Here is a 16,553-nt window from a genome sequence, read left to right on the forward strand (position 1 = left end):
ACAAACTGTTGTTTTGAGATTGAGTGACAGCACAGATGTCCCGCTAGCTGAGGATGTTGCTTTCTGTTCTTATTCCATCGTATAATTCATCAAGTATTTGCTTTGTGCTCAAAACAAATCCATCCCTCCACTTGATTAGGAGTAGCATCCACAAGCATTTGTGGATATCGAGGCAGATATTTTAACATATATCTGCAAACATAGTGGGTTTTATTTTTATATTTCTTATTGACAAAGGTGGTAAATGATGTTCACAATCCAATCTGTAAATATATGCACACCGGCCTTCATTAAATGCTGTTTATCTGGTTTGCAATTATTTCGCTGAAAAGGCTTTTTTTCTCGTTGGAGCCAAACCAATCATTATTATGTTTTATTAGTCTCTTCAGGATAAATATCTCCTCATGCATTTAGGGAGGCGTTTTGGCCCATCAAACTCCTCCTGTGTTGTCTAATGCAGTCCTCTTAATGCTGAACAAGAGTAGAATGGAGACAGAAAAGGCTGGGTTTTGTTCTGTTCTCTGGCTCTGTCTGTCAGCGCCCAGCACGAATACCAATCTCCAAATCCCTCCCTCCACTTCCACTTTTCACTGCTTTTATTCCTCTGTCTAGATTGGCAATTTCTCCCCCCGCCCGGTCTCTGGAGGGGACTTTTCTGCTAGACCAATTTCATCCATAGGTCCACCTTCAATCCAAAATGACCACCCCCACACCTTCACCACCACTGCCTCCCTTGTTTTGCACCCTCCCAATGCCCCTCATCCATTCTCCTACACCTGCTCTAGGCATCAGCCCTCATCAACGCCTGTGTGCCCCTCTGATTCGCAGGACGGCTCCTGCGGTGACGATTAGGGAGGAGTCCCGCCGCGAACCGGAAAGCAGGCTCTGTGGGAATCAAAAGGCTATTCCCACTCTGCTCAACCTCTCTGCTCCCCTCACCGCCACGACCGGAGAGGAGGCTGGAGGAAGAGTTGCACAGAAGGCAAAAATCTGTGGATACAAAAGGGCCAAAAGTGTGTTCCAGCGAGAACGCGGTCTGTTGTCTGTGTGTGTGTGCATGTTGTGAGTGCATTTAAATGTGCGTATATGCATGTGTTTGTGTGTGTAAGTGCAAATGTGTATAGGTGGAGGGAGGCCAAGGCCATTTGGAATTAGCCTTACTATGTAGAGTTCATTCAACTTGAAGCATTCTGAGTAGAAAGAGAGGCTTATTTAAATGATAATGAGGGACAATCCATTGGATTTAGTTCTGGTGAGGGGAGGAAAAGAGGGGAGGGAAAGGGGGGATCCATTAAAACGCCAGCGGTTCATAAGCCATAGGGTCGGCATACAGCTAAACACTCTCTCTTAAAAGCCATTATACATGGCTCTCAATGGATTTCTGCAGCGCTTAGGACTTCAAAAGGATTTAAGAACCCGCCCCAGAGAGGGAGTGTGGGGGAGGGAGGAGGACAAGTGTGTGTATGTGTGTGGTGGTTATGGTGGTTGGTGGCGAGAGGGATGGGGCGGATGCTGGCGGCATTTAAGGGTTAACTAAACAGCCCCGGAGAAGAGAAATGTTGCTAAATCCACCCCCTAATCCTCTCCCCATTTCCATGCCCCCTCCTCCACTCTCCTTACAAAAAAAAATGAAAGAAAAGAAAAACATGGCGATAAGAGGGGAGGGTCCAGTCCATCTTCTCCTAACCCAGACTATTGGTTTTTTATAGTCGCGGGGATGCCAAGAGGCGGGCCAATCGGAGCTTGTTGGACCACGATGAGGAGGGAAAGGGGTTGCAGACATGCATGTGGCAGGGAGAGCAGGTAGGAGGGTGGGTTTGGGTAGACACTGGAGAATACAGGAGGGTGTTAGAGACCCTGACAGCACCACAACTGCCACCCTCTCCTCCGCAGGACACAGATGCAGTGGAACCCACCCCCCTCTACCACCTCACATTTCCCTAATCCCTGTGTGGCTTAGTGCCGGGGCCCCGCTGCACTGCAGGCACAATTACCTAGTCAAAATAAACAGATAAAGACCCAACCATGGCAATGAACAAACAGCATCCCCTGCAATTTTTTTTTTACCCCCTGCTCCCAAATTGATGCATGACTGTTTTTACAGGCGGGCAGGCGGGCGCGTCCGCATGTCGCATTTGTCTCTATTTCCTTTGGCGGTAAGACAAGAGAAATCCATTTTACTCGTTGCCGACGCGGCATCATTAGTTAAGAGCTCTTAAAGCTGGGGAGCCACTTTGATGTGGTGGAGCGTATTTTACGAAAATTAGCAGTGCTCTCAGTGCGGTGGTGGAGATTTCATGGAGCTGAAAATATAAGAAATATAAGGCAGACGGTGACACGGTGTTGCTGAAGAATCTTGCTGCGTGTGTGTCACGTCCAGGCCTGCACTGAGTGGAATACAGCCAGCAGAGAGAAGGGCAGACACATATGGAAATACAGAGAGAGGTAAAGACAGGCAGAGGCAGAGAGATGGATAGATATAGATGGCGTGGCTGCAACGATCAGCGTCTGTGCACCATTTATTTGGCAGCAGATTAGAGAGACATGCCACATCTAACACCGTCGGCGATTACAGCATGCAATTTTCAACAGTGTCCCCCCCCCCAAATTCCTCCCTCCCTCCCTCCCCTGTTGCCATCACCGTAACCACCGCCACTTCCACCACCCCCTCCATCCGTGCCCCCTCCTTCTTAGTGCTTGTCGTATATCCCTGTCAGAGCTGTCAACAAGCGTCGGTCTTTTATCTGACAAGCCCGCCTCTTCCTCCTGACTTTTTCATTAAAAGACAGCCTTTTACACAAATTCAAGAGAAATAGTACGAGAGAAAGGAGGGGAGGGTGGGGGGGGAAGAGACAGTGCACAAGAGAAAGTGAGCGGCAAGGCTTAGAAAAAAAAAAAGAGCATGAAGATGGGAAAAATTAGGCTGGGAGATTTTTTTTTCTTTTTTTTTTTTAATCAGGCTGGATTTTCAATTGGAATGCTGAATAGCTTAAAACAATGTATTTAATAAGTTCATTAAAATCTTTTTCTTTCCATCATTTTACCCCTGCTGGAGAGGGAAGCTGCATATTTTCCTTCCTCTTCTTTCTCTCTCTCTCCCTCTCTCCTCCTGCTTTCGTCAGCTAAATGAACAGTCTGATTGAATTTAGTTAGGTTTGGGAGGCCTGCTTGACAGGCATTAGTTAGGAAGCATATTTCTACATTCATTCAAAATGAGCCGCTTGGGATTTTGCATAAATTCTCATTACTTCCCCTGTATCTAAATTGCATTATTTCATCCCTTATGCTGAACCAATGCCTGGCTTCCATTTTGCTTTGCCACCTACTCATCCTCTAAATGGGCTGGCATATGGATGCCGGCGCAGCGATAATTGGAACACTTTCTTTAACTCGTTCCATTCTGGGGTTGGCAAGGTCAGTCCACACACGGCTGAGCCATGTTAGGTCATGTCTACGTTTAACCGCGTCATGCTTTAAGTAATGCCAGGCCAGCTAGGTGATGCTGTGTGACCAGCCTAATCATTTCCTGTCTGTGTGCTGCCAGCCAACCAGGATTCTTTGCAACGCACAGGGGCTTTACGAAGTGAGAGCTGGGAACAGCAGGAGCTACTGCAACAGCTGCCCTCTGATCTCAGTCTTAGTGCTGCTTTCGTCTGCCCGTTCTCTATATCCCAACTTTGGAGTTCCCTGCCTCGGCCTGTGTAAATGGATAGCCCGGCTCTCAGTAGCAGGTTTGCGGAAAGGGGAAAGGTCTTGACCACGGGCTTACCTCGCTGAGTTGCTCCTTGGAGTTGCTCCTGTGCGGCCGACTGAGCTCCTGCACTGTCTCGTCCTCGCTGACTTTGACCGGACGTAACGCCAAAGGTTTGATCTGCACAAGACAAGAGGCCATCATCAAATAATGTACTTATCTAATGAACCGAACCGCTATGTCTACAACCAAGCAGTATAGTCTGACAGGCAGTGATTCATTGTTACTTTTCAGACATTTGAGAGGCATAAAATAAAAAAGTGGCTCTGGTATAACTGTAAATCACCACCGAGAGGCTTTTTTTCTTTAATAAAATGCCAAGAAGAATGATTAAAATTGTTATATAAAAGACCATCTATAAAAGAGTATGCCAGTGACACAGTTTCTTTTCCTTTTCATTTTTTTGATTCTTGAAAACCAGTTAGTTAAATGTGCTTCATAATACAAGTGAATATAATGTTTGCTACTATTTTTTGTCAAAGTGGCACTATCATATGGTAAGAAAGGAATAATTAACAACTCCTTACATGAAGCATTCAGGTGCCAGACACATCTCACATTTACTATGTGATGCAGCAACCTAAAGAAACTGATGATATTCTTGTAATCTCAGGATGTACAGAATGTTGTGCTGTTGTTGAATGTCGATTGCCTTTTGTCCTGGATGTTGCACGTGAAGACACTGAATTCACAGGCTTTTCTAATCCAGTGTCAACCTGTGCAGCCAGATGTACTGTGATATTAACAAAGCTTCAATAAAACTGAAAATGATTTCAACTGTGGTGCACTACCTGCTTTCATATCTGACTGAAATGAAGAGAAAACTGACTTCACCAGAACATGTTGGATGAAAAACAACAAAGAATCCCATATAATGTCTTATGAAAAAAGGAAACTTGGGGCTACCTACAGATGCAAAAACACCAGAACAGTAGTTTTTCTGACTAAGCAGCAAATGTTATTGATGTTTTATTTAGAACAGATGCATATTTCTGTAATAGTCTACTTATTAAATGTCACAGTTCACATCCTAAAAAAGTACAGGAGTTAAAGTGGGACTCTTGTGGATTGTGTATTGATGTTTACATGACCTCTGACACAAGTTTGTGTTTATTGGCAAAATTACAAGAGCTTCAAACCGCACACAGTCTTGGGACCAAAACTATCCATGCTGTATCAAAAGTCCAGACACTGCAATAAATCACAGTGCAAAACAAAACTATCAGTAGGACACCAGTGTCTCATGCTCCAGTTGATCTTATTTCCTGTCACTCACCATAACCTATAGGCGGGCAACTATGCATAACAATACAACATAACTACAATAGGTTCAACTGACTTTCAGTGGGCCATAGACTTTCTTTTCTTAGCTTGAAAGGAAACACAAAGTTGGTGTAGTGTCTCACAGCTCAGAGTCAGTTTGTACTACTTTGGATAAATGCAAAGTAGAACTGGCTGTAGCAAAAACACCTGGAACCCAAAACCTCAACCAACTGGTGCTCGTCGTATCAGCCAGGAACAGGAACGCAGCAGAGCAAATTAAGTAAACCCATCTGTGCTGGGTTTACTTCATTCAGGGCATCAGTGCAAATTCAGTCCTATCGTGTCGAGTTTGACTGATTTAAAGGGTGGTTTATTATTCTACTCTAAGTCTAAAATGTCCTTATTTCCTTTCTCATCATATTTTGCACATTAGATAAGGTGCACAAACATGACCTTAGCAATGGCTAAGAAAAATATGTACATTATAGCTGAACTACTAAAATCCCCATCTACTGCACTCCCTCAGTTAGCGCTGGAACATTCATTAGCTAACTTTGGAAGGCTGAAAACAGCTCTAGGCCAGTAAAAAAGTGAAAAATGTAGCATCAACGACAAGTAGACAAGTAAAAAATATACATACTCCAACCTTCACCAAGCAAAAAAGTCTTTATTGTAGACTAAATATGCACTAATAGAAACTTAAATGTGCAAAAGCCAGTATGTGTGCTCCACTCCCAACATCACGGTAACCCTAATGCCAACATGGATGGTTTGTTTTATTACAGGCCATCAAGTCCCACAGTTGGCATGCATCCAAATTCCCAACCAGATGGGAGGTTGGCGAGCTCAGCAAGGAAGACTCAGTTCTGGTGCAGCACCAGCCAATCACAACGTCCCGTGCTGCTTCCCCACCTTGGAGTGCAGCAGCGATGGCCGCGGGGTGTAATCCATTTGACTAGCAGTTTGCGTGTAGCAGCTCCCCCGGTGGCAAGTGTGGTGTCTGGCCCTGGTCTCCTGATCTCCACTGTAATTTAAGCAGATCACTGCTACAATTAACCTTTCCCGGTAAATATCAATTATGGCCCCCGGCTGGGCTAGAATTAAAAGGGTCATCAGCTAATCTGACAGGTCCTGTACGCTACCACCTGGCTGGGAGAGAGGGAGGGAGGCAGGGCGGCAGAGAGAGAGTGTTTGTCTACCCTTGTGCCCACCAGCTCACATGCCAAGTAGACACAATTCCCTTTTAATTACCCTGCCGCCGCCAGGGCACGCATGCTGATTGGCCAAGGGGCATTAGCGGTGCGCTGAGGTCAATAGTGACAGGATAGGGGTTGGGTGGGGTGAGCGTGGTGTAAAAGAGGGGGGGAGCAGCCAACTAGCAATCAGGGTGTAGAGATGGAAGGAAGAGAAACCTGGCAGGTGGGCCTAATCAGGTTTGACTTCCACCTCTACCCGCCTCTCCCTCTGCCTCTCCCACTCTCTCCCTCTCTCTCTCTCTCTCTCTCTCTCTCTCTCTCGAACTAGCTGTCAGCCTAATCACTCCTTGAATCTCAAAATAGATGGTGGCCTTTTTGATTTCCTCCTCTCAAGGAGAGCACAAAGAGAGCAATCCTCCTTGGCAGGCAGGCAGGCACGGCAGCAGAGACAGAGCGTCAACGTACAGTCGCCTTCACGTCGCCGTCAAGTGCTGCCGTTGATTACTTTGTTTACCCAGCATCAGTGTTGCTGACAAATTCCTGAAGGCGCCCCAAAGTGTTTCCGTCTCCTCCGGGGCTTGAGGGCTACATTACCCAGTCAGCAATCAATTTGGCTATTGATCAGAGCACGGCGTCTAATTAGGCACCTAGGTTAATGATGCAGCGTGCAAGGACCGTTCCCCAAGCTGTGGTTCAATGGGACAGAATAGCAATTGATCTAGGCAGGAATTCACCAACTCTGACAAAAGATTGGCAGCCCTGACTGCCTGTGATTAAAGTAGGGACTAATTTCCTGTCTGGGGAGGTTCTTAATTGGTCCTAAGCTCCCAACTGTACAGCTTTCATGTGATGTTGTTTCTTTTTTCTTTTTGTCTACTCATTTATGTCAAAGGACAAGTTAGTGAACTTGAGAGTGGGGCTAATGGTCTCCTCTGAAATGTGATTGCTTGCGACTTGTGACCAAGTCCAAGGTCAAATCACCTGTCCATTGCAAGGTAATGCCTTTGAAACGCACTCTGGGCAGTGCTGAGGGAACAGTTCTTGGCCACCTGGCTGTTTTAGAGAGATTTCTTTGTTTGGATATAATTTGTTTACATTGGAGGTTTGGCCCGTGCAGTATTGGGGCAAGGTTAATCAGGAGGAAGCAGCAAGTGAAAGTAAGTAATGTGTCTGTGTGTGTGTGTGTGTGGGAGGGAGGGAGAGGTGGGGGACAGACGATGACTTAAGACGACAGATAGAAGAGAAATAGAAAATACATGGCTAAGTAAGGGCTTGTGTTTTACATGAATAATGTACTGGAAATTAGCTCCATTAGTCTCGGTATTGAACATGTCTGCAGTCCGTCTCTGGAGGCTGCCGCTCTGTGCTCTTTAATTATCTTCAAAGGGCCCTCCAGCATCTTAATTTCCCCCCAAGTTGAGTAGTGCCGACTTGGGTCTGCTCATTTATACTACTCTAACCCTGTGTGAAGTCACATAGCCCCCCTGCTTAGAAAGGGCTAGTCAAGTCATAGACGGAGGCAGCAGTGGTTCACATCGGTTCATGCTAGGCTTGGCTAACTTTCCTTTTCCTTTCACTCTTCCTCACTCCCCTGGCAGTGTCGATCAATCTGCAGCTTGTCAGCAGGGAGCTGGCTAGAGGCTGGCGGGTGATGCTTTGTTGTCCTGCTCCTTTGATCCTCCCTCCCTCTTCACCTTACAGGGGGTTTCAGGGGGGCATCAAATGGCTGCACAGTTTCCCACCTTTCCCTCCTCGAATCAGAGAAGCTGTTAGTTCTGACCTCGCTTTTCCTCTCCTTGGTCCAGCTCCTTTCACTCTGCCTTGTCTCTCCCTAGCCTACCGTCACCTGTCAACAGCGCTGAGGGAGGCTGTGCCTCAACCTTGTCCCAGTGTCAATCCTCATTACCCAGGATCTTGGACCTTGCCCCGTGCTCGCTCCTCCCTTTCTGACTTGATGCTCTTCTGCTGCGCACTACCACGCTCCATTCTCCTCTCTGGGCTACCCGTGCACAGGACGAGGAGGAGATGAGGGGCAATATGGGGAGGGCTGAAGATGACGGATACAGATCCTTCCTCTAATTTGTTCTGAAAAGTGTCCTGCGCAAAGGACCCTCACCCCCATTAACCCAGCGACAGGCTGCTACCGCTGCTCAGGGAGGCATCGGCGGCGTGTGTGTGTGCGTGTGTGTGTGTGTGAGGGTGGCCCGGTGGTGCGGCAGGCGGAGGCACCTCGGCGCTCAGTGCCGGGCTCCGGCACCGGCTCAATCTATCGGCTCATTATCCCCCCCGCCCAAGCTGGGGCGCAGACAAGTGCACTTTAGGGCCACAGGCCAAATTGATTCATCTGCCTTCATTTTCTTCAGGCTCAGAAGTGGCAGCTGCTTGGAGGCAGGGGGAAGGAGCTATAAGATGGTGAGAGACAGAGACAGGAGAGAGGGAAGGAGAGAACGAGACAGTCTGAGATGGAGTGAGATAAAGGAGGGATGCATCAGGAGAGAGAGGTGTTCCTGGCTTTGTTCCTCATCCATGTGTCATTTCACTTTTCCTCCTCCTCCTCCCTCCTTTTTTCTCTCTCACTTTACAGCACAACCAACACCTCCCTTTCTTGAAATTGCTATCAAGACATGCACTCACTCCTCCACCAAGTCCCAAGTTGGAAATTAGCCCAAGGACAAGCTAGTGGATTTACTACAGGGAGAGCAAATGGATTTTTGCTTTTATTTTGACGAGTCCCAGTGTATCCATTACGGCTTTTAATCATACATTATTCATAGAGCTCGCCTTATAATAAATGACCACATAAAAAGGGATACACATATTATACAAGTCCTAAAATGCCCCCATAACTCTCCCTCCTACAGCACTCAGAACTACACCACATTTGTAAGCTGGTTTACAAATATGAGCCAGTGAAATTGCAGCAAGATGGTGTTTCTATTCCAAGCAAAGAGACCAGGACATGACAAGAGTTGGCAGATTAAAAGCAACACTGCTTACAAATGAGGTACGGCAAAAACAAATTAGAGGGTGTGACCTATTAGCCATTTGGCATACGTCCTCCGCACAAAATTGCGGTGTAGAACGCCGCAGAGTGTAAAGCTAACCGGGGTGGCCACCGCGACCGCCCAGCACTGTAACAAAGCAGTCAACCTGAGAGCGAAGCTGCCTTCCTCAGCCTGATTCCCAGCCAACAGGGACCTCAGGAGAGCCCGAGTGTCCCGCAGGGCCCCGTCTACAACAGATGAACTGGGGAGAAGAGCACTCCCCGCGGGCCTCGGGTCTCTCCAATCACTCTCACCATATGCCTCCTGGGGGAGTGAGGGAACAAGGCAAGAGAGGAGGAAGGGGGGGAAGGGGAGGTGCACCTGCTCCCAAGTACGAGCCCATCCCTCAGCACCTGTCCCCGGGGTTCACTGACAACTGCAACAAACACGCGCACACACACACACACACACACACACACACACATACACACACACCTCACCTGTCAGCCAGAACCATAGGAACAGTATCTGTCCTGCACTGATAAGCACAAGGCCTTACAGCAGAAACACCCCAGCCCCCTCTCCTCCCTCTCAACTCCCACTCCAAGGCAACCATTTCTCAAAGCTACCAAACAACAATTAGGCCGATGATGTCAAAATGCTAATGATGTTATTGGAAGGAAAGCAAGGTTGCAGCGCTGTGGGTCTGCGTTTTGCTCTTTATTTCTGAAGCCAGCATTATGCAGATATTCGAAGCGTTGTTTCTCTGCGAGTAACGCGCAGCTTTGATTTATGTGCAAGCGATTAGTGTTGAATTTTGCAAAAGATTTATGCGTGTTTACAACACGAGGTTGTACTTTAATTTTTTTAGATTTTTTTTTAACTCGCAAGATTATTTGCAAGTCAAAGTTCGCTTTGGCTTTCAAAGGCTCGAAGCCTCAGTAAAACAACTTCAGGTTGTGGAAATGCCACATTTGCACTTTGCGGTCAGCAAAACCTTTTGGAGAGTCAGAGAGCGAAAGATTTATCCTTTCTTCTTTAAGTGTGTGTGGCTATTTCTCCATTTGGTAGTTATCTCAGCATACCTTTAAACTAACTCACTAAGAGCATTTTCAAGGTGATGGAGAAGAATGGAAAATATATGTATATACGTATGTATATTACAAAAACTAAACAGTTACAGCAGAAATCAGCACTAATCTAATAAAAACTATTAGAAAAAATTATTTAGATGTATTGCTTACTTGTTACTTTCAGTTTACTTGAATACGAATGATAACTTTTCACATAGACCAACAACAATGTCTTTTTATAAATAATGGAGTTTGCACACAACTTCCAAACCCCATTCTTAGTCCATATCCATGTCTCCCAAAAAAAGAGGTGTTTCTGGTGTTACCTGTAACACTAATGATGAGGGGTATTGCAGAATATAAAAATAATTGAATGCTATTAGTGCACCAGTTAATGTCCAAATAGGCGAGTGCTGTGTGGCACTCCCTCTCATCATAATAATAACAATAATGCAAACTTCTGTTTTACCAGGTTAATAGTGGTCACAGTGATGGACAAATGTGAAATACTGACCATGCAGTCAAGGTAAAAAAAAAAATCCTGTTACCTTTAATTAATGGAGGTCCTTAGTATTGGTCTGCTGCCCAAAGAGCATCCAAAGCACAATCTTGTTTTAAATATAAAAATCCTCTATTAATACATCGATAAATCAGTGTGTTTCTACTCAGAGATGCATGTTTTATGTCTTTTTTACTGTAATGTGAGGCCATTATCGTAAATGTTCATACTTGCATTTTCTCAAGTTGTGTGTGTTTTTTTTCACGTAGCAGAATTCACGTGAGGTCACATGACTGCTCAGTGAGTTTTAAATGCAACACCAGTTTGTATTGCGCCCTACACTCCTGATGAAGATCCTCTGAGTCGAAACCTGTTGGTTTGTCCATGTATGGATGTCTGAACCCAAACCAGGCTTCATGTTTAAAAGGCATTTAAAAAGAAAATAAAAAATCACCAAAATGACACTATTCATCTTAGAAAGTAACTGTAAAACTGAAACTATCGTTGGTCCTTGAGCGACTCAACTGTGTCATTCTATCAGAAAACATAATCGAATCTAATGTTAAAATTGGGATATTTTGTCAAAATCCCTTTATTCTACATGTCTCATTTAAAGTTTTGCCAAAAAAAATGATTTGCACTTATCAGGAATAAAAAAAAAATGCCTGTGTTCCTCAGAACAACCATGAAGCCGTTAGTAACTTAGCTGTGACCAACAGTCACTTGGCAAAAAAATAATCAGGGAATTTTTCTCTGAACTGGGCTACAGTGCAGACTGTTTTCACAGAACAGAAAAGACACAAGTATGAAAACAATTTTTAAGTGTAAGCAGCTAAATATCTATACTATGGAGAATCACCTTTTTTTTCAGTATCAGCAACAGCAAAGGGTCCATGTCGATATTAGCTTTATTCATTTTTTGTAAAATAAATAATCCAAGAAATCCAACTTTTATTGTGTTCCTTATTGTCACTGACGGTATTATAACTGTCTCATGTGCCACAAAAGACATTTTTGAGTTATTTCCATTTCTAGCCATACTTGTGCTGTTTCCACTGAGGTGCAGGACTTCATATTGCAGTAAAAAATGAATCCACATTGAGCAAAAATGTTATAGGAGCCAACTAAAAAAAAGAGAAAAAAGAAAAAAAATGTAGAAATATCTTTGGGATCAGAGGGCAAATAAAGTCTCACGAGTGTCTCAGATACTATTCTAAGGAGCCTCATTAGTAAAAAGTGGGAAAGTTATTATTATTTTTCTTTACTGACTCCTGGCTCTGTCGTTAAAGAGCACATGATTAAGTATTTTCCTCACTTTTAAAGATCCAACACCATTGTTCTTGACTCAGTGCTGCAGTCGATATTTTTTTTCTCCAAATTACCAGGTAGTCTTCATCAAGACTGACCTGAAGAATCAGGATGGAACAATTTTTAAATATTATTCATTATATATCTATAATTTTTTTTTGTGTGACATGTAGCAATAATTCAAGCAGCACTGATGGTATCTTTCAGATGTCTGACAGTGGGAGATAAACTTTGCCTCCTACATGCAGGTCAAAGTGTTTTGCGCTCAACACTGTGACAATAATAACTGTGGGCATGCTGAATCTATCACAGATTCTGCAGCAGTTTCACGTGGAAAGGATTTATCATTTATGACTCTCAACTCCATAACCCTTAAATGGACAGAGATAAGGCTGGCGTAAACACCCTTATCAGTTGATAAGAGTGGGTCGGTGGGACAGATCAGCGGTCCAGACAGATGTCGAAATGACAGAACGTCTGACTACACACGGAGATTGAACTCACCAGAAAACAGTGCCCAAAACAACTCCACATGTAGGTCATATAACAAACAAAAATACTGACAACAAATATTAGTCGTGTCATTTTAAAATCACTGCGATCGCTTTTTCATTACAAACTTTATCAAGCACATAATAAAGACCTGATTCCACTAATATCAGCCCAACCCTAGATTCAAACACTTCACACATCATGTTTGTATAAATGATGAGTGTCACTCTTAGATATCACTTTCGCTCTGATAATTTACACACTTACGTTAATCATTGGGCACTGTGTACCGCTGATCCGTGTACAAAAAAATACAAAAAAAAAAAAAAACGTACAAGTTCTGCACAACTGTTGTAACACCATTAATTATTTTTTAACACTTGAAAATGATCTTATTAGTAGTCAAAAAAAATTACATTTTTGGAAGTGCAACATTCACACTCCCTCCTGCGTCTGCACTTGATAACTTTGTCACCCTCACACGTTCTTGAAGAAATGTTTAATTTCCTCTAATGCAATCTGAAATAATTATCAGCTGAAGCCGACGTAGGCGCCACGAAAAGGCTCCTTTTAACAAGTCCACCGAACACACACACCTCAAAACTAACTATCATTCACCACGACATAATTAAAAACACTGAAGATGAGATTGTGGGGTAAAGGAAATGAGCAAGTGATTAAAAAAAAAAAGAACAGTCTGAAACTTCCAATTGGTCTAACTTTAGATGGTGTTTTGAAGTCAGGTGAGGAGTAATGGGAATGTCTCAGTAAAATCATGTTTCTTGAACAAGGTGCCGCTGCTTTAATGTTTTCAGAATGTTTCCACCTGCAGCTAGAACACAACTTCTACGTAATATCTGTTTTGTTTTGACTGTAATTCTGAATAAGCAGAGAAATCCTGTTAAAGTAAAAAAAAAAAAAAAAACTACAAGACTGCGCTGGTAATTTACGTCAAATTCTAAAAGGATGGATATTAAAGGCTGTGAAGGCTTATTGTAAAACTCTTTACAGTAAGCTCACATTTGCGCCTGATTCCACTTGAGGTTTCTGCCATTATAGTGATGGTAACAGTTGGCAACAGAGATCCAACCGATTCCCTGTTTCTTATTAAATTATTGTTTATTTCAATTCCCATTAGTTGCTATCCTGGCAGCGTCTACTCTTCCTTGGGGTCTATATTTCTGGGGTCCATATGGCCAATAAATGGTAGAACTGTGCCAGTTAATGGCAGCTTTCTGCCTGGGTGAGAATCTGCCATTGTCGGAAACATTCAGTGGCAAACAGGATATGATGCATTTTACACCTCAACCAACAGAAGCAGTGCTTGTTAAGAATAAATGCCAGGAATGTGTTGTTAGAGCCAAACACTGAAAACTGTCATTTTTTTTAAGGTGATAATGATATCTCAACTAATGACAATAGGTTGTGTTACTCAGAGCTGATATTGATACCAATTATCAGTAATCAGAGTGATTACTGATGTCTTGAACTGATACAGATTTGCTGTAAAACTGAAAATCTTCTTGGCAAAAGTTAGAATAACAAAAACTCCAACAAAAAGTTTGAAGGGTGAAGGCAGGGGACACCCTGGACAGGTCGCCAGTCTATTGTAGGGCTACACTTAGAGACAGACAACCAAGCACACTCACATTCACACCTACAGACAATTTAGAATCACCAATTAACCTCAACATGTTTTTGGACTGTGGGAGGAAGTTGGAGAACCCGGAGAGAACCCACACTGAACGGGGAGAACATGCAAACCCAACACAGAAAGATCCCAGGCGTCCTAACTGGGACGCGAACTGGGGAACTTCTAGCTGTGAGGCGGCGGTGCTGCCCACCGAGCAGTCCTGATTTTAATATGAGGACCATTTTTGTTTTTTTTATAGGGATTCCTATAATTTCATAATTAAAGATGTGACTAAGTTGCACACAGCATTTTCCTGACTAAATGACCTCAAACACATCTTTGTCATGTGTTTAGCGCAGTTCCTTTAACATAACAGTCAACATGAACCTGTGGAGAAATAAAACTGGTCGGTAATATTATCCACTAAATACATCTGGGGTGAGGAACAACAGCCAAAATAGTTCATTGGAAAACTACCAACCAAAGTCATCTTAAATTTGAAAATGTATGATGTGTATAATCACGGTAGAAATGTCAGTTAATGCCAGTAACTGCTGACAATTTGAACAATCCGTTTTTACTCAAAACCAGAAGAAAAAAGGTTTAGTTTGAATTGAACCATTTTATTTATCAAGGCACACAGATCATATTTGTAATGTTAAAGCCACGATAAAAAACACCATTAAAAATGTTTACACAAATAGATAAAAAACAACAAGAATAAAGGTACGATCTAACATTTAGTTGATTAATACAATTAAAATCAGCTTTGAGGTAAACTGGCCTAACATCACTGCGATGGCGGGGGATGCAGACTCGTCCTGTCAGGAGTGAAGCCAAAACTGGAGTGTTTTCTGACTACGAAGGCCACGCTACCCACCCACTGCAGCCACCTGCAGAGCCATGAAGAGCAGCACGCTCTCTTATCAAGGGACATGACCGACTGTTTATGAGGCAAAGACTGAGCTTGCTGAGGATTTAATCAAGCAACTTTGTGTTTTTATTATGTGCTTTTCATGACGAAGTGAAACCATTCTATCAAACCATTTTTCCTATTGTTATTGATGAAGGTAACTATCATTTTATGGCCCAGGCCGAATTACAAGACAAACATTGTGTATAAATTTAACTTTAAACTGATTACAAATCAATAAATTGGGAAAAAAGTAGGAATCTGTATAAAATTTTGGAGATCAGGCACAGAGTGGTCACATTTAAAAACACTAGCACAGTGTTTCTTGTATAGAGAGATTTATTCCTAACATATTTGTATGGTCCTTGGAGACTCTCATACTGATTTAACTTCGTGTTATAGTACTGTACGCTATAGCTAATCCGCAAAACTTCGGAGCTGAGGCCTGTCATCAGAAGGAACTCAAAGTTTAGAGGAAAGAGACAGAAAGATGGAGTTTGAGAGAGAGAGAGAGAGAGAGAGAGAGAGAGCGATGGGGTCTAGGCAAAGAGTCAGGAGGTAGTTTGCAGTCAGAGAGTGAGTGAGAGAGACCAGGAGAGACAGCCAGAGTGCTCTGGGCTTTTTAATAGGAGGCAGATGCAACACATGTAATGAATCAGCTTCGGCTCGACGCGGCTTCCCTCTGATGTCTGAGCTCTCGTCCTGCCCTTGGAAAACTTCTGGGACGTTATCTCATGCCTGCACAGCACACACTACCAGTAAATTTTGGAGGAAGTGTTATGTGTTAGATGAAGGAGGAGGAGGGGGGAGGTAGGAGAGCTGAAGAAGTGTGTGTATGTGTAGTGTGGTGTAGATGCATTTATGTGTGTGTGTGTGTGTGTGCTGGAATGTAGCAACGTACATTCCAGACCAGAAGTATTTGGACAGGCTCAGTGCTGCACCACATTTGATTTAAAAAAAAAAAAAAAAGAAAAGTGGTAAGTCTTTACTTCGATTAGGTTTAGTCCCTTGTGCCCCAATTACAAGGATACACAAGTATTTGAATACTTGGCTACTAAAGGCTTCTTGGGCAGCTAAGTTCATGGACTAACTTTGACACAGAACAAAGCTCACACGTGGCTCAGAGTTGATCGAGAGCTGAGGGATGTCATTTAGAATGAGGTGGAGCTGTCTGTCAATATGAGGAGTGATGGCGACGATAATGACGCAAAAATCAATCAAAGGCTGTTGTTTTGCCAAAGTTAGCATCTGGGGTTATTCTAAGAAAGCACACAGAAGAACTACAAAAAAATAGCAAAGAGTCCTAAGTTAATGTTAAGATGGCAGACTGGGAAAGATAAGTCTTGCTGATGACTGTGAAATCAACTGAATAGTGAAGAAAAAAGGTTTATGACTGCACAGCAAATCAAGAATGCTCTCCAGGATGTAGGTGTAGATGTTT

General features: G+C 43.5%; 1 protein-coding gene across 2 annotated transcripts in view; it reads right to left on the reverse strand.

Annotated features, from left to right (window-relative positions):
* The window catches only part of fbrsl1 (fibrosin-like 1), a 311,753-nt gene that overhangs the window by 161,934 nt on the left and 133,266 nt on the right, over positions 1 to 16,553 (reverse strand). For both annotated transcript variants that reach the window (XM_008282164.1, XM_008282163.1), the window contains exon 3: positions 3,770 to 3,871. In XM_008282164.1, coding sequence (XP_008280386.1) covers positions 3,770 to 3,871 — 102 coding nt within the window. The remainder of the gene's footprint in view (positions 1 to 3,769; positions 3,872 to 16,553) is intronic.

This window comes from Stegastes partitus, unplaced genomic scaffold (genome assembly GCF_000690725.1).
Source record: "Stegastes partitus isolate 25-593 unplaced genomic scaffold, Stegastes_partitus-1.0.2 Scaffold261, whole genome shotgun sequence".
Lineage (NCBI taxonomy): Eukaryota > Metazoa > Chordata > Actinopteri > Pomacentridae > Stegastes > Stegastes partitus.